An 18,888-nucleotide genomic window follows, 5' to 3' on the forward strand; every position below is an offset into this window, starting at 1 on the left:
AAGGTAGCTGGTTTACAGTTTCTGCCACCTTTCCCTCTGTTTGCTATTCTCTCTGTGTCTTTCCTCCTGCAGAGTTCACTCCAGCATTACCATTTTGTCTCTGCTTCTAATATTAAGCCTGCAGCCTCTGCAGACTGGAAATTCTGCTGTTTCATTGCTCTCAGCAAATAACTGTGGCATCTCTGCTTTAGCAAACTGGAAAATGGAAATGAGGAGAAATACAATGAAGCTGCTGTGGCTGTTTATGTTATTCTGTGATACTGTGCCATTCAGCTATGAGAAATCTATGAGAGAGAGAGAGAGCTATCAAGCTGATGTGAGATGCACCTTAAATCGATGGGTATATAAAATATGTTCAACTCAACTTTCTTTGTGAATCTTGACAAGTGAGAAGAATATGCTAAAATGTGTTTGCATTAGACACAGGTTGTTACTAGTTGCTATGATTTATCCACAAGGAATTTGGTTCAGAGGGTACTTACTATATGATTAGGTTATTCTAAATGTGTTTGTGATGTTCTGGTCAGGTTAGTTATAATTTCCCTTTACATACTGCCCTTGTCTCTTTCGTGTAGTTTAATGGTAGCTTTCATCAGCAGATTTCTGTGCAGAGCCAGAAAGTAGGTATCCTATATTGAAAGGGAACCCTTACAACGTGAAAGCAGGGTGTCTGTGGTGCATGTATTTTGACTTGGAAAGACAAACACTGATTATTCTAGCAGAGGCTGCACTGGTTATTCCACCATAAGTACTTGCTTCTAAGGAGCAGAGAGGCTGATATCAGTTCTTCCATTCCTTCAGTAAAAATAGGGGAAAAAAAAAGACTGAAACACAACAGCTATAAATTGGAGAAGAAAAAAAGGTTTTTGCTGTCCTAATTAAGAAACAGAGCTTATTTGCAAAAGAAGTGAGGCTTTTAAACCTAGTTTATTGCAAGGATTATTGGTAATAAATAATCTAAGGGATTAGGCAGAAGAAATTACATTTGCATTAGAAGGGGAACAATTTATTTCTATCACAAATCCTATTTGCTTTCAATTTTAGCCACAATGACTTTGTACTGCAGCTGAGAATTTTTTACCAACATAGACTCGCTAGAGTTAACTTAAGAGAACTCAATAAGAAACACACAAACCTTGCAAAACTTCAGGCTGGTTATGTGGGAGCTCGGGTATGTACTGCTGTGGTTCTGAGTCTGAGAATGTATATTTACATTTGTCTCCTTCACAATCTCCACAGTACTCCTGGGCCTTGGTATTGGCTTTTGCTGTTGAAAATGAAAAACAGAGAAACTTTTCCATAACATTTGTGTTGCAAAAGTCTGTGTTTTGCAATCCAGATTGCCTTAACCAAAACAGTGGCATTTGTTTCGCGATAAATTAAGCTTACAGCTGCTTTCCTGCCTGTACTGTGGAGTAGTTGGGAAGTGTATCAGCAGGCTTTAACCTTGCCTGGAGTGGACGTTCTTGCTTTGCATTTTAACTCTTCCTTTGGGTGGTGGAAATTGTAGTCACAAGTCCCTTGTAAACTGTAGGAAACTCTTTCAGTCTGTGCTTAAACTTCACTATTAGCACATGGAAGTTTCCAAGGTGAAACCCAAGTTATCTGGTTTACTTCTCAATTTCTCTTTCAGTTTCGGTCAGTGTGTGTTCTTTGCAGCTCTCAGAACAAGGATGCTGTGCATCTGAGTTTAGAACAAATTCATGTTGTCAAGGGGATGTGTAACAGCTATGAAGAGCTTGAACTTGTGACAACTTCCCAAGGTGATGCTCTTTCTTTCAACAGATTTTTTTTTTTAAATGGGATTGAAGGAGGTATGCACAAAAGGCAGAGCTGCAAGCAGGCAAGTTTTCTGCTGAACCACATTAAGAGACTGTGCACAGCCCTGGGCTGCTGCAATTGTGAGAAAATCTGCCATATAAACATGCACTAGTATAAGCCCCTGTTCTATTAAAATCTCACTATTATTGCTTGCAATTTACAATAAGAACTGTTACTCAATAGTGCAGGCTTCTTATCAGTCCTGTAATTTGGAATTACCTTCCTTTGTTTCCAGGTATCTCTGACAGTAGCAGGATTGCATTTTTGATTGGAATAGAAGGTGGTCACTCCACTGACAGCATTTTCTTTGATGTAGTCACTGGACTTCTGTTTGTTCAGGCTACATGAGTATATAATGAATCCAGGACAGAGATGCAAAGCCTTGTGTTCCCATCTGAAGTTTTACTTAGTGTAATGTTATATTCACTGAGGGGAATGTAGAAGAACCTGTATGAGATGCCTGTGAGGTTTGCAGGACACTCAAGTGTCCACTCATCATTTGCCTTTTCATATCTTTCAGAAAAAGAACAAGGGAATTATCATGGTGACTTTTAAGGCAGATGTACTGGCCTGTGACAGAAAAGTTGTTAATGTTTCTACCCTTGGAGGTTTGAAGGTAATGCTCTGTAGTTTTTGGGGGTGGCTTCTATGAATTTCCTGGTTTCTGCATAATTTTTGAGATTGTGTACATTATACTGCTTGTTTGTTTCCTTCCACACATTACCTAATATTAATTAAACAATAACCTAAGCTACAAGGTGTGTAGCTTCAGGACATGATGCACCCCAAAGAAGCCAAGAATCATTCATCCCAAAGTAGTTCTTACTTCCTGGAAAACATCTTAAGCCTTTGTAATTATGAGTAGAAAACATAGGTATGTCACAAGTAATGTAAAATCTGTTGATATATATGGGCTACTTGTTGGGATTTACTGTGCTGTGATGATCATGTCTTTTTTCTCATTGACATTTCCTCAGTGTAGCTGTTATTTTTAAGATTGCTGCCTCATGTGCTTAATAACAGATAACAGTTAAGCATCAGAAAATAACCAGAATACCTCAACTGCATTATTAAATTTTAGCCTGTATTATCAGGATGTCTTTTGACTTTCTTTTAAAAAGATTTGATTAAGAATCCATGATTATGGAGAACTGGTACCTAGTGCTAGTATGTCTGAACTGTGTTATTCCTTCTTACCAGATGGTTGGATACTATTTTCTTTTATATTTTCTTTCAGATCATTTTGACCATCATAAAGAAAACTGCAGGTTCAGAATCAATAGGAATTGTTGGTGACTATGATGTAGTAAAGTGGTTAGTCAAACTGTACATACATTGACAAATTATGAAGATTTGGGGAAAAAAAGGTAGACTAAAGGTGTTGTAGCAAGTACTAAAACAAGTTTTATGAAATAGGAACTAATGCCCTGTGGACTCTGCAGTTATGTTTTCTAGGCAGTGAGTTGCTTATACAAAAATAGTGATAGAGGTGCTTTCTTCAAAGATCAATGACAGAAAAGCTGCCACAGCCTTTAGATAGTAAATGTGTTAGCTCAGGGAAATGCTGCAAAACTCTTTGCCTATGACTTTCTAGTTAGGAAAGCCCAAACTATTTTGGGCTTTTAAGCCCACTGTTAAGCCATTCCTGCTTTTGGGGGCTTGAGAAGTGTTTGAGGCAAGCAAACCATGGTGAACAGCCTACAACATAAACACTCCTTGGCTAGTGTTGTTACAGCCTAAGAAATTAATTCAGACTGCGTGGCACTTGCTGGCATAACTTGAAACCTTTTTTAGCTTTTTATCTTTCTATTGAATCTTCATCTCTTCCTTTTATGAAAGTCACAGTCAGACTCACATCTGTAAAGTAGGACCACAAAAACATCAACTCTCATGAGAGTTAGCTAGTCATAGCTCTGAAACAATAATCTCCAAAATAAGAACACAGTTTGCAACAAAAGGACATATTTTATTGCCTGCATTTTCTCAGAGTATTACTTTAATTGGTGGTGCAGCTGTTAAGGTCCCAAGTCCCATCTGAACATAATGGCACAGATTTCTTTAGATATACTTACGATCACAACTCCACAGAAAAGGAAAATAACAAAAAAAATCTATTATCTCAAAATCAAAGACTCTGGAAGCAAATTTTAAAACAGCTGTTTAATGCATGCCTTGCAGCTTCTCACTTCTAATTCCTTTTTATTCTGATAAGAATAAGCACAAGATATAGGTCAATTTTGTTTATTGTACTTCATTGTTTAGAGAGTTCTCAATTACTTTCTTTTTGCTGTCTAAATTGCTGCAGTCAAAACAATGTTATTATACTTATGGTATTTTCTTTGGAAAAACTACTTTGCAAACAACAGAGTACCCAAAAGTGCCTGCAGCTCCTTAGCTCATCATATGTTTGCAAGTTCTCTTTTGTTCTCAGTTACACAAGTGGACTGCACCAAGCCCATCTGTGATGCAGCTGTTTCCTCTTACTCAAAAGGTCAGATATAAAGAGCGGATTACTCCAAGCATGAGGATTTTTTTGTTTTGTTTTAGTATTCTCCTTGTGGTTGTCCTGTCTATAAGCAGATACATCCTCATTCCAGAATACAGTTTTGTTCTGCTAATCCTCTGTGCAGAAATACCTTGCATTATGTCCCAGTTCTGCTTCTATTTGTCAGTTGAATTCTTGATTATTTTTTTTAACTTCTCAGAGGAAAATTTGAGTCCAAAGTGAGCTCACTCCATACATGCAAAAGACTAATTGAAAAACTTTTTCTACATTTTCTCAGTGATGTGTGTTGAATGTTCTTATGTGACTCTTGCTGACAGTTTCCCTGAAGGACTGAAGGAAGATGTTTCCAAATACCCTTCTTTGATTGAGGAACTTCTTAGAAGAGGATGGAATGAAACTTAACTGAAAGGGGTTGTAAGAGAGAACTTTATTCATGTCTTCAGGGAAGTGGAAAATTTAAGACTGAAACCTAAACTGAATCTTGATTGAGGGAGAGAGGAACTCTTGGTGACTTGCTGGGTTTTTTTACCTTTTTATTATTTTTTGGTTTTTTCTCCCTCAATAGGTGCATTATGAGGGAATGTAAGCACTTAATGCAATAATTCCAAATACTGGGAAAGAAACCAAGATGGCAAAGGAGTGCTAGCAGAATAAAGCAAAGTGAGAGAGAGCAGACAAAGCTCTTTGGAACTTTTTCCCTTTGTGGTAATCTCATAAGTACACATCACTGACTCCTAAATAGAATCACTTCATGGTTTGGAGGAACTGCGGATGTAGCAGCGTCACGGTCTGGCTGTGTTCGCTGGTGCAGTAAGGAATGCTGACTCCTGCAAATCTATTTAATTCTTGTCATGGGATTGGGCTGCTATCCAAAAGGCTCCTGCCATGACCAGATCACCAACAAGCCATAAACATAACAACTAGGTCACAAGGAGTTTTAAGTGTAAATGGTAGAAGCTAATCCAGAAGGATGATGGAAAGGAGGAAAGGAGACTGCATGAGCGTAAGGACTCCCTAAATGGTAATTTTTTCAAAAACCTCTGTTGAAACCTCCAAACTGATATGCTGTTTATATTTAGAGAAAAGTAAGCAGATATCAGACACAGAGCCTTACTGACAACATGTATTTCACAGTGATCTCTTTTCCTGTTGACTTTTTGGGGTATGTTAGATGAACAGAAATCAGGGAATTCTGCATTGTTTCAGTTAATCTGCCAAAATATCTACCTAATGCTGCACATGTGGCAGACTGACATTATATAGAGGCTGAAATTCATCACACCTGACCAATCTGTGAGATTTAGTAATTTTTTTTCCTTCTAAATTATAGATGTTTGAAGCCCTGTCCTGAGACTGTGAGATGACCTCAGGAAAGAAAGTTCACAAGTTTGTTTGCTTAAGGCTTTCCAGGTAATCCATATATGGAGGGAGCCAAGCCAAAGACCAGCCAGATCTGTGACTCTTGCCTGTAATGTATCCATACTGAATTCTGGGAAGTGTTTCATAGGAATGCAAACATCAGAATAATTATATTGACTTTGTCATATTCAGGTGTGTTTTTTGCATTACAGTTTTGAGTTGGTCCACTTGGCATAGTACTGAATTTGCACGCTACATAAAACTTTCTGCTGTTGTGACATTCTGACCTTCAGGGACAATCTGGACTTTTTCTAGGTGTGTAACATTAATGGGCTAATGGATGTAGGTGAAAGTGACATTCTTCAAGAAGTACAAAATTCCTGTCGCCTGGACCTACAGAATTATCAGCTTCAGACAAACAGATCCTTTGGATTTCCTTCTGTGGCCCAACCTTTTATTCTTATACTTGTAATTGCATCATGTTTAACACTGTATCATGAATGGTAAGGTCTGTAGACTCTAGAGAAAGATGGAGTAATCTGCAATGCAACTAGTTTTGGTTTTGGGGTTTTTTTGTTATTGTAAAGCTATGCTAAATTTTTAAAATATAATTTCTATAAATTCACCTGCATATTTGAAAGTTAATGGAGATTTTAAATGGTGTAACAAAAGCATTTAGAATTTCAACTGAAAAGTTCTGTATCATGTTGGCCAAACTAGAACCAGCACTGGAAATACATGAATAAATTATCTAATACAGGACATATGGTTTTGGTACCTGTATTGTGGCACTTGGTACAAATGCTGGAGTCCAGAATCAGCATTTCCACATGGGGAGCAGAGAATATGATTAAGACAGCTGTGCCGAGATGTTTTCAAGATACTACTTCTTGTTAAATAATTCAGCTTCCACCATCAGTCAATGGCTTAGTCAGAGAAGAGGACCTCCCTGCCTATGTAGAAGAGTAGCCTGGTGTTATTTGGGTTTTGTTGTTGTTTCCTGGGGGGTTTTGTTGTGAGTTTTTTATTTGTTTGTTTGTTTGTTTTTAAGATGACAAGATGGATGACATGGCTATTCCAATTCAGCTTTCATGCCTACCATGAGCTCTAAGGATCTATTCCATATTACTAGACTCTTATTTTTGAACCCTAACCAGGAAAATGGGCAGCTGTAGAGTTACTGAAAGGTGGAGGCAGGTGTCTTGCATTCAGGTACAGGTGACCAGGCACTATATAGATGTAGATACTTTCCTATAATTTGGGAACTGCTGTGTGCTTAATGTTCTTGAAGATGAAAGAAAGAACAAGCCAGGACAAAGCAAGAATTCTAGCTACCCAGAGGGTGAGATCTTCTTCTGATGTTTTTATTGCAGTTTGAAAGTAGAAAATGAGTATTTAAATAAAATTCATTAGAATCCACAGGTTCATTGAAATATTTTTCATATTTAAATAATGATCCTTGCCAATAACAAGTTTTATTTTACTTGTATTCTAGCTGGCTAAAATCAGACCATTGCCAAAGGATTAAGAGGCATGAGATTAGAAATAAATCTTTATTATAAAACTGCTGTTTCAGCTTTTGGAACACATTTTCAAATACACAAGATATGTGAGGTTAGAAGCTACTGCTATGCAGAAGAGCATATATTGTGATAAGTCTATTCTTGGTAGGCTCATATGGCTGAGATCTGGAATTTTAATCAAATATCCTGAGATTAATGATGAAATTTTATAATGGCAGCACTACATCTTTGTAGGGTCATTTCCTTGTGCTTGCTGGTAAATGCCTTCTCGTTGTACTTGCTGTTAATTGAGATTTCTAAGCCATGATATGCACTTTTATTTACGGATATAATATCTAAAGAATTTAGCCTTAGTTTAAACTTAAAGTACAGTAATTGATGGAAGAAAAGCATTCTAAACACACAAAATATTTAACAGCTGAAAGATACAAAATGGAAACAGCAAGTCAATTGTTTTCTAGAGTCACTTGAGATTGTTCCTGACATCTATTTTTGCATTCCATGAACAAGAAGGGTTTCTGAAAGAAGACAGTTCTTTTCTTGCTTCAAAATGAAGCTTCAATACTTCTGCTAAGGTAGACTCCTTGATATGTATATTCTGAATATACTACTGAATATACTACCGCCACTTACTGAAGACTTAACAAATCATGTTAATACTCTAGGTGCATACAAGCAGAGTTTTTAAGAACAGTTTCTCAGTTAATCCTGATTCTGGTTATGCAGTGGGGAATTACTGCACTGACTTGGAAGTTTTGCCTTCCCGATACCATTTGATGGGTATCAGAACTTGTTTTACTGGTGAAATGATTCAGTTCCATAGGGCAAATGTATACTTCCCATTAGCACTTCTGCTAATAGCTTCACAAGCCATTAGAAAACTGCCATCTTTGGTGTCTTTTCACAGAATTAGTGCTGTGATAGTAATTTCATTACAGATTTGAAATTCCTTCCAGCCTTTCTCCTTCCATGGTGTTGGCACTTTCCTACCTGCTAGTTTTTCACATACTACAACATGGATTAAAAATATATTCATTTTCTTAAAGAAAAGTACTGTCCTTCTCCAAACTAATGGGCTGTAGCATCCACAGGAATAAATGACTTCAGTTCCCAGGACTCTCATCTGGGTAAGTGGTGATGCTGGAAAACTGAGCCTAGAAAGTTTGTTGCTGGTCTAACATAGGCAGCTGATCTCTTACGTAAAATCTGAGTAGTTCAGTTAATGTATCTAACTTCTACTCAGTAGGTGACTTGTTTGGGCTGTGAAAGGACTTGTACATTTTCTATTGGATATGGAGGAGTGAACTCTGCCAGTGCTGAACATCTGCATTCCTTGCATATCAAGCCAGTCAAGCAGCATGTCAGCATATTTCAGTGTTTCAACGTCGTAAATGTCATGCCTTACCTCTACCCATGTATATTAATGTTTATTAGCTTCTGTTTGATTTTAAACATAAGGTTCATTGGCCATCTGCACCACAGAATCAGCACTGAGAGGCCAAGTATTGGTGCATATCCATCACCTCCTGGAATAAGGTGCAGAGCCATTGCAGTTTATACCAGTCTGAACTTCGGCTGCTGCAGCCCTACCCTGTTTCCTGCTCCATGTTGCCTCAAAATCCCCTGTGACAGAGCTGTTGTTTGTGTAACTACATGGTAAGATGATTCAGGTAGCTGATCAAGGTTAAAACTAAGTGCTTTCCTCCTTCAAGTGATGGATTTCCTGCTGGTTGTGCCAGTGACTATGTTAACCATGTTCAGTTTTAGTCAGGGGAGAAGAAAAGCAGAGTGAGGCTGCAGCAACTTGGATTTCTTACTTTCAATAGGAAAGCAGCAGCTCCTCTGCTCCCCTGGATATACATATATGGAAATGGTCAATGGCTTCAAATTATGAAAATGTAACATGTCTGAACTACAAAAACGAAAAACAACCAAAAACCACCAACAAAAGTCCGAAAGATGCTTCCCACTAATCGTGGCTTTCATTTACTCATTTTCATTTAAAATTTGTTGGATTTAATTTACAGACCCAGAGAGCAGTGTGTTAGTATATCTGCTGAACTGTTCTCAGGACAGGCTGTGATGCTGAATAATCCCTCTTGGAGCATTTTGGAAGGCCTGATTCAGTGTTTCAAGACATCTAAAATATAATCTGCTCTGATTTTTGCATTAATATTTTGCCATCTAATCTTACATTTACACAGAACTACTTGAAATGGTGGTGAGTGTTTGGTGCTCTTATATTTGTTCTTTTCTTCAAAACCAGAGAAATATAAAAGCTTTTATTAACATTCATATTTATTTATAAGCTCATTATGTAATTTCTGTCAGAGGAGAAACAAAAGTTGTGGCAATGGGAAGCATGGTTGTTCCATTTGTGTATTTCATAGATGTCTGGGAGCTTCAGTGATTAAACTCATAGTCACTTGGTTCAGTATTACCAGGTGTGCTGCTGGTGGCCTGTTTCACTTCCCAGCACTAAAACTGCAAAGGTGGCAATTCTTTCCCCAATGTCTGTGCTGTTTGAGGAATAATTACAAACTGTCAAGTTGTTTTTTTTTCCTTGACAAGCAAAAGCAACAAACAACCCCTCTTTCTTAAAGCTGTGACCTCAGAGAAAGATGTTAGACTTAGTTCAGCTGCTTCTGTCATGAGTCAACAAATAGTGGAAAATAAACAAAGTTCAGCATTTAGCTTACATCAAAGTAATGCTGATGCTTCTAATAAAGGCTCTAGCTTTAATGATCAGAATTCAGAATGGGGGGCACATAATTTTGCTCTATTGCTTCTCCCCAGATTGTTTTTATGACCTTCACTAGGATGATACTTAATCCCTATGTATTTTTCTCTGAAGCCCTTTGTCAGCACCTGGTCTCAGGGTTTTCATAAAGCATTTCTTTTGCCAGTTCTGCAATGAAAGAAAAGCACAGAGCCTAGAAAGTAAGAATTCAAGTTCTTCTGTGGGCTGCTGCTGAGAAACAAAATAAAGATTAAAACCAAAGCTAATACAGGTTTTGTCTGACATATCAAAAGATGCCTTTAGTTTGAAATAAAAACATTTGAAAAAAAGTTTAATGCTGAACTGAAAATCAATCTTGAAAAAAAACTCCACAAGAAATACTGAATAGTATTTTTCCAGCATCTTCATCCTACCCTGAAAATTACTGCATTGCTAAACAAGTTTAGTAGAAAAAACTTTGATCCAGCTTTTCCTATTTAAATTTACAGAATCTGATTGTATAGGAAAAAAAATCTCTCTCAGACTTAGTGACTTTTCAGTCTCTAAAAATAAGATTGGATATCTTGTAGAAATGGCAAGTCTATGCATCAGATACAGGTATGAGTCATTTTTCCATGTGAGACAGATGCTCATTACCTAATTTCTGAAGATAAGCAGCACTATAGTGTCCTCTTGTGGTCTTCTAATGCCTAAGCCAGGACACGTTTTTTTCTAGAACAGCTAAAATCTCAGTTGAAGTTAGTGTAGGAGTACCTGTTACAATGTGACCTTTCCTTGCCTAATTTTTCTCTGTAAATGGCATTTGGAGGACTGCAGATTGCAACTTCCATAAGCTCTCACTGATTCTTTACACCTGGATGTACATGTTGTGGTCCTCTCCAAAGGACTTCTTTCAGCACCTGCTTATCTTTGCTGTGGATGACATAGATCCTGAGCTTTGTAAGTGAGAAACTTTTGCAGCAAAGTTGACAAGTTTCTGGCCTGCTTTGTCCACAAGACTGGTGTGGACACTAGGATATGGAGAAGCAGGAATGTGCTGAAAATGAAAGCTGACTATGGTGAAATGCTGGCCATAAACTTGGAAAATTTCTGCCAAGCCTCATGTCCAAGGAAAAAAAAAACAAACCCAAAATTGGCAGCTCTGGGCTATTTGTCACTCAGGTTCCACTCTCGTGAAAACAGTCTTTCAAAACAATAAATAACAGTTACAGATCCACTGCTGTGGAGTGTTGTCCCAGCCTTTCTCTTTACAAGTTTTAAATATCTGTACTTATGCTTTTTAAAACCACGTTGGCTTCATAAGTACTTAATTCTTCTGGTGTCAGGGCTTTCTGCCTAACTGTATTCAAGGACTTTTATGTTTTGGACAGTTACAGAATTTACCTCTAAGGCTTCTAGGGCAGTGCATCCTGTGAATATACTTCTAAAAAGGCTATATACTGTGTCTGGGGACAACAACACTACAGTCAGCAATGACAGTAATGACTGGGAAGGTTACTCCATCAATGAGGCACTTCAAAGCTTCATTTACAGAAAATTAAACTTTCTACAAAGCTTCTTGAGGTATAATGCCAGCATTCAAAACAATGTTAGGTAGGGGCAACACAATTCTACAGATATATTAAAAAAAATTCAAAAATCAGAACTGTAATTTTATGACATTTATTTCTAAGGATATTTTCTTCTTGGCCTTGATTTTCTTAGTTAGAAAAAGTAAACTAGTTAATTTAAAATTAGGCATATCCCCATGAAATTCAGGAGGAAAGGAAGGTAAGAAAAGCTGTCTTCCAACAGTTTCAGCTGCCTTTAAACATCACACATTGCATATCCATAAGCCAACAATACTCGAGCTCATTTACAAGGGCCTTCCAATGTGTGTACTACATCCCCTTGTGAAGGCTGAGGAAGCTGTTGCCTCTTCTATATCCTTAAAAACTATCACTTAATGCTGATACTAATTCTATGTTCACTTTCTAGGATGGCTGCATGAGCACTGAATTGTCTGTGGATTGCTGTCAGGAAAGGGATGAAACTCCTCACCCGAGCCCAGTCTGTTCCTCTAACAGCTGATGCTAAGTGCAGTAAAAGCCAAGCTGCTTTTTTTAATGCTGGAGTCATGTCACCTGTAACAAGCACTCAAGGCAAACCTGACCTTGCTTGCCTGCTCTGAGGATTTCTCTTCAGTAGTTTACCACACTATTCTCCCAGAAGACTCAAGAGTTTCTCATAACACCTCTTTCTTGGAGCTGAATTGCATAGCAGTTCCAACATGCTGACTTTTCAGCTAGAAGGCTGTACCTGCTTAAGGTAGGTCACAAATACTCAGTGGCTTACTATGTAAGAACTGACCTGTGGTTTTGCTTATTATGATTTCTGGGTAACAAACAATATAAAAGTTGTTCCTTATGATGTATAAGAGGAGATCATGGATTTGCTGATCTTCACGCTGATTTCACTGATGCTATTGATGTACACTGGAAATTCAGGCCTTTTTTCCCCATGATCTCAAGAGTTTTCCACAGTGAAATCACCAGACTTTCTCTTCTGTTGGGGGTAGGGTGTTATGTGTGGTGAATAGAGTGGGGGGAAAAAAAAAAAAAAGAGAGAAAAGGAAGGTTATTTAGCTTTGTAAAAATCAGGTAATTTTCATCCCCATTATATCATGAGAAATAGCAATGCTGTCTCAGATAAATGCTGTTGTAAAATCTAGCTTTGAAGAAATCTAGTTTCACTCCAGCCTCTTATGAACATCAGACAACTTCTAAGCTTGCTATGTCCTCTCATACCATTCAGAAGTAAGTCAGTATTCATACTCAGAGACAAAAACAGTCAAATATACAGGTTGAGATTTCAGTTCTCTTACAAACAAGATGCTAAACAACAAAGTTTGATATGAGCAGATAACTTTACGTGCTTTTTGTAAGTTAGTTAGGAGTCTTTGACTTTAGACAATATTTTTGATTCAGTGAACTTGAGTAATTTCCTAAGGCTAAATTATCTCAATACATTTGGATACAGCTGCCATTTCAGAGAGGGGAGATGCTGATATATAGGCATGAGCTTGATTTTATTTATATTTCCCCACATGGATTACGATTTCAAGGCCATTGATTTAATTACACTAAAACACTTTGTGGTGGCACAGATGTATTTTTGGTGCCTAAAGACAGGTCCTTGCCAGACCTGCTTTCAAAAGCAAGGTGAGAAAGAAGTGCTCACTTTAATACTTCTTCCTGAATAAGCATGACTCCAAAAAAATGAACTGAGACTTAATTCTTATAATCCTTGTCTCCTTTTTGTTGGATATCTTGCTTAGACTAGACACTTTCATCCAGAAGTTTTTTAAAGTGGAAAACACAAAAGAAGATGACAGAAGAAAGAAGTAATTTGCTTAATGCTCAGTTATCATCGTGCCCTTTTTCTATATATAATTCTTTGCCCCATCACGTAATACTTAATTTTCCTGTTTTCTCAGTGGATTCTAGCTTACTAGGTCATGCTTATTATGAACACTATTTTGTTCAAAGAGGTTTAAACAGAAAACTCTACTTCCTGGACAACTGTTCCACTTTCCCCTGGGTAAAAAAATATTGCTGGAGGCAAGGTGGTAAACTAAGTGGTACACATGAATGTTTCCTGTCTGCCAGAAATAATGCTTCTAAAATTAACAAAAATCCTGTATTGAGTATCAAAATCAGCCTAACTTGCCCACAGGATTTGCTGGTAGAACTTTACTACCTCAATGGGATTGTATTTACAAGTGTGCTCATTTTAAGGCTACTGGAGAAAAAAACCTCTTGCCCCAGGTCTTCAAGATACTGTGAGTTTTGAGTGGAGGAAAATCAGGGCCTTTTTTATCTCCTTCAGAAGTAGTTAAACTGTTAAAGAGATACACATAGCCACATTAAGATCATTGTTGTTTTCCTTCACAGAGCAAACAGACAAAAGTGAAGTATTGTATGAAAACTTTGAAGTCTTTCCACCTGTCTTTCTTACTTTCCACCTTAGTATTGTCCGATCAATACTAAGAGGTGTAATTGCTCTGGCTTTCCCCAGAAGTGGTCTACCAGCACCTCTGTGTTAAGTGAACAGAGAGACTTGTACCTCTTTGACAGCAGTCACACCACAGCATGGATCCTTCTTGTTTATTTCAAAACCCAGTTAGTTAAAAGTAGACTTATTCAGTTCTTGTGAATAAAACATTCTCCCTCTTGATTACCTCTCTTCCGATCATTCTTCTTTCTCCCTTTTTTCCCAAGTGACCTGGAACTGCTTTGTCAAAAAAGCAGGACAAATTCAGAAAGCTAGGAATAAGGTTCTTCTGAACACAGGAAATGTCTTCATCCTCTTCTTCTGCTCTAAGCTTTATATCCTCCCAGAGACTTCTATGCCATCTAAAGACAAAAGCTTTATCATTACTGTATTAACTTGTCCTTGTACACAGATTCCTTGACTAAGGAGTATTTTGGTCAAAAACCTACAGAACTAGTTTCAGTTAAAATTGCATAGGAAAATGCACAAACTGTGCCCTATAGAGTTTTTTCTCACATAATGCATTAAAAGGGGATCCTTTTACTTACAAGGCTTGCCTTCAAATAGACAATAAATACCAACTATTAATTCATGTTTAAACTTCACATGGAGGCTACCGCATGTGAAATGTAAGGCCAACTTACCAGCCATTGGCGCCAGCTTTTTCAGATATAAATGCAAAATTGAATTTTGCTCCCTGGGGACAAAAGGTTGAGCCAGGAGTGCCCCAAGCTTTATGGACCCTGCCGCCACCGAGGCGTCCGTCCTGGCTGCTGGGAGGGGGTGGCAAACCCACTGCCTCCATTAGCGGGACAAAACAATGGTGCAATCCCAACTCCCAGGCCCCTGCTTGAGCAGCAGGGCCACAGTTCACCTGCCCTCGCAGTCTGCTGCCCTAGCAACTGTCTGCTTTGCATATAGCTAGAAATACCCTTGGCTCCAGCTGGCATTCAGATTTCCCCAGTGCCGTGTTTTTCCCCCCGCTCCCCTCATGCCAATTGTGCAGCCATGTTTCTGTTTCCCTTGGGCTTGCTCCTCGTTATGTCTGAGGGTTTCATGCAGCCAAAGAGAAACCACCCCGCTGCCACCACATACACAGGAAGTGGGGACAGCTGCTGCATGTGAACTTAACGATAACTTGCATAAAAATAAACCCGGTCTATGGGTGACAGTACTTTGTTGTTGATCAGCCGAAGCCCAACGTTAAGGTCTGTTGGAAGTCGTGAGAACTGTTACTTGTCTCCCTCTGCTCCATCACAGCCGGGAAATGCGGCTCCGGGTTTATCTGCCAGGGCCCCACTTGCCCTTGTTTTCATCAACCACCACACCCCGCGGTTTCGCGACCACCTGCCCCAGGGAGGAACCCCACAGACACCCCCGCCTCCTCCTCCCGCCGGGGAACCGCAGCTTTTCCCCAAGCGGCTTCTCACGCGGCCCGGCCCCAGTACGGAGGTTCCCCCCACACAATCCCCCACGGCTTCGTTCCCCCGCGGCCGCGCCCCCCCTCGGGCCTGGGCGCGCCGCTCCAACGCCCTCCCTGAACCGCTCCAGCCCAGCAAATGGCGGCAGGGGGGAGGGGGCCGGAGCTGGGCCCGGGGCACGGCTGAAGGAAATTTCCTCCCCGAGGCGCCCAGGCAGCGCCGGCAAGGGAGGGCCGCGGGCAGAGGGGGTCCGCCCCTCAAGCCCCCCCCCCGCCCCGCTCCCAGCGCACCGCGGCTCCCGCCGCCCCCGGGCCCAGCTCCGTCTCTTGTCAGGATGACTGCGGGAGGAAGGCTCTCCCTTCCCGGCACCGCTTCTTCGCCGCCTCCGGCCCCTCCTCCGCGCTCCCGCTGCTGAGCGAGACTGCCTGGCCGAGAGACCCCCTCCCCCGCGCCCGTTCCTCTCTGCCGAACGGCCCCGGCCTGCCCGCCCGCCGACTCCGGGCGAGGCATCCGCCGCTCCGCCTCGCCGCCCCGGCGCTCGGAGGGGAATGGGTGGAGTTGAGGAGCGCGGTTTCCTGAGAGGAAGTGACCGCACGGGGCAGGAATGCGCCGCCGGCTCCGCGCCGCGTCCCGCCTGCCTCGCTGCGGTGCCGCGGGGAGCCCTCGCCGCCCCGCCAGCCATGCCGCACTTCACCGTGGTGCCGGTGGAGGACAAGCCCCGCGCCGAGTACGACAGCGTAGAAGGGCTCAGCTGGGTGGACTACCGGGAGCCGGCCGCGGCACCCGTCGCTGGTGACTCCTACGACACTGTCAGCTCCGACGGTGAGCGGGTACAGCCGGGGCGGTGAGGCGGCGGTGCTGGCCGCTCCCTCGGGGTACTGGGCCGAGCCCAGCTTCCCTGCTCCGCGTCGCCACCGGCGGCCGCGGCAGACAAAGGCGGCGGCGCTGATAGCGGCTCTCGGGGGTGGCGAGGGGCGCCGCGCCCAGAGGAAGAGTCTCCGCGGGGACCTCCGGGCGAGCGGTGTCTCCGCTGTTGCCAGGGCCGGGACTTGCCGCCTTGGCGAGGCCCGCGGGGAGCCTGGCCCGGCGAATGAACGCTGTCGCCGACTGTCAGCGCTGGCGGCCCGCGCCGAGCGGTGGCAGAGCAGCCCCCCTGGGTGCGGCGGTGCTCTGGGGATGCGGGTGGCCGGGGTGTCCTCCCGCTATGCGGAGGAGGCGAGCCCGGGTATCTGTCCCGGGGGTTCCCTCAGGTCCGCCGCCACTTGTTGATAGCCCGGGGTGCAGCGGGGAGCGGGGCGGGCGCAGGGGGACGGTCGTTATCGGTGCTCCCACAAGCAACAGTCTCCACAGATGATAAGAGTGTGTGGGGATTCGCTCGAGTATTTTCAGTGCTTCAGTGCCAAAATAAACAAGCGATAGAGAATTCAGTTAAAGTAGCCCAATCTCAAGTGGCTGCCTTTCTTATATCATCTTAAAAAAATGCCTCTGCTCAGATAGCGCTCTCTCTCTCGGACTGGTCCCTTGAATGCTACAGCGTGTGCATTGTGTCTCTGTGTCTTTCACAACTGCTTCTGCAAGGCAGAGCTGCTTTTTGTTAGCGGTTAATTTATTCCAGTTACAGAAGAGGATCACGTAAGTAGGAAGGGATGTTGGGTGGTGAGAAGTACATTATTTAATTGTGCAGCTAATACCGGTGCTTAGCCTGGCTGCCAAGCCAAAACACCGGTTTTGTTGTGAGTTGTAAAAAATTAAATGCAGTGTTTCGAGTGATAAAATGAAGGACAGATTTGCAAAGCTAAGTAGTTATGGTAAAGCGTTGTTCTAGCTGTATGGGGTATCTGTTTCTTTTTTCTGCCTTGGTTTTGTTCTGTAAATTTTAGGAAGGAGGATCTTCTCATGGGTTCAGCTGGTGAAACTGACTTACCCTCTGTGAATCATGTGTAACTCTAGGCAACAAAAGAAAAATCAGTAAACACCTGACCTGTTCTTCCTTGCCCATACAGTCAAACTTTGCAGATTGCAAGTGTTACTGGATGCCTGAGGGGAGCCTGCATTGCTCAGGCTTGTGCTTAAGGAAGAGAACAAGGTGAATGATACTCAACTGTTGTGAGATCGAGGTCCTGTTCCTGCCATGTCACTTTGTTCAGTTCTCTTTGAACCTGTACTTCAATCTCCAGTACATGCCATTTTTTATTTTTATGTATTAATTCTGTCTGCTTATTTTTTCAAAGGAATTTTAAAGTAGCTTACATAGGCCTAACTCCCTTATGTCAGTTCTTTTTAGTTCTATTGTGGGCATTTTAGAATGATGAAAAGTAGGTGCTTTTCCCAGGTTGTTTGTTATCACAGACAGTTTGCAGGTCCTTGGTGTCATAAAGAGGTCTGTTTTTCTCTTGGGTTACTAAACATTTAGCTCATGTGTATGAAAATAACAGGTGTTTTTCACCCATCTCAGAGATCTGGGGGAGTACTGTTTTCACTAGCTGGCTTTGGCCATGGTTTGGTAAATGTGACTTCTGGAAGCTACTGCTTTGGTGGGTGAAGGAAGATCGACTCAGACTGCCTGTTACTTGTCTATGAGGCTGTCTGAAGGATGAAGCAACACACTTCAGGGTACTCGGCTCCCTGTCACAGACTTCTCAGTAGCTTGCAAACTGTGATCTCTTGAAGTACTGACTGCTGTTCCAAGTGCAGTACAGAACCAGGCTGCTGAAAGTTAGCAGAGTCTCTTTATTTTAAACTGATAAACATCTAGTAAGATCTCTATTAATATATGGTAGTTAGTTCTGTTTCTGTTTGAACTATAACTGCCTTCTATTTTTTAATTTACTTTCATAGTAATTAAGTGTTGTTTCATATCCTCGGGGTGTAGCATAAAGATCTGCAGTCTTGCCTGCCTGTACTGACAAGCATGTTCTTCCCCCCTAGCTTTTTCTGTATTTTACTAGGTTTCTTGGGTTTATGGCAGTGCAGAATGGAGTCTGAACTCCCTTGTGTTATTCCTCTGGCTTCTGGTGCTTCTTTCTCTACATCCTGTACAGAGTACTGCAGCCTCTTGTGCTGGGGAAGCCTTGGTAATAAGACATGGTGGAGATGGAAGCTCCAGAGGAAGAGTTTTTTCACAGCTGTTTAGCAGTGGCTGGAGCCTGCAGACTAGAGGGAGCAGAATGACTCTCCAGAGCCTTTTTGTGGCAGCTGATTGTGGGACTTGTGGAGAAATTTATTGGTATTGGTGATGCCCCTGATTCCAGGTAAGGTAAACTTGGTTTGACTTGAGTGTAGAGTTTTAGGTTGTGGTACTGAATGCACCTTGATAGGCACATCTTGGCACTGCATGAATGCTGACAGAGCTGCCTGAGCAGAGCCCATTCTCCAGACTTTCCATGCAGTAAGTAGTGCCAGCATAGTCAGTATCAGGAATTGTGTGCAGTTGTTCTGTTGAGAATCTTCTTCATGGAAGGTTTTATTTTATCAGCTTTCCTAATC

The 18,888-nt window shown here is 41.5% G+C and overlaps 2 protein-coding genes and 1 long non-coding RNA gene across 5 annotated transcripts in view; 2 read left to right on the top strand and 1 right to left on the bottom strand.

The window, feature by feature from the left end:
* Window positions 1–202: 202 nt before the first annotated feature.
* On the top strand, window positions 203–6,193 carry LOC103535281 (dipeptidase 2-like). The gene is given in 10 exon segments (XM_030457997.1): window positions 203–289; window positions 291–340; window positions 1,045–1,171; window positions 1,634–1,763; window positions 2,057–2,133; window positions 2,342–2,429; window positions 3,059–3,072; window positions 3,074–3,135; window positions 4,645–4,789; window positions 6,008–6,193. Coding segments are annotated over 10 exon segments (966 nt in total).
* Window positions 6,194–12,055: 5,862 nt separating this feature from the next.
* Window positions 12,056–15,775, bottom strand: LOC115598923. Its single transcript, XR_003988012.1, has 3 exons — window positions 15,693–15,775; window positions 14,169–14,343; window positions 12,056–12,493 (listed from the first exon to the last, which is right to left on the bottom strand). It is a non-coding gene; the product is annotated as an uncharacterized LOC115598923 (long non-coding RNA).
* The window catches only part of SLC12A4 (solute carrier family 12 member 4), a 46,119-nt gene continuing 42,886 nt past the window's right edge, over window positions 15,656–18,888 (top strand). Inside the window, exon 1 of one of the 3 annotated variants that reach the window (XM_030457450.1) lies at window positions 15,656–16,224. In XM_030457450.1, the coding sequence (XP_030313310.1) occupies window positions 15,951–16,224 (274 nt within the window). In that variant the 5' untranslated portion in view covers window positions 15,656–15,950. The remainder of the gene's footprint in view (window positions 16,225–18,888) is intronic. The other 2 variants (XR_003988011.1, XM_030457452.1) reach the window with 2 other exon arrangements.

The sequence above is a fragment of the Calypte anna genome, chromosome 11, assembly GCF_003957555.1.
Source record: "Calypte anna isolate BGI_N300 chromosome 11, bCalAnn1_v1.p, whole genome shotgun sequence".
NCBI lineage: Eukaryota > Metazoa > Chordata > Aves > Apodiformes > Trochilidae > Calypte > Calypte anna.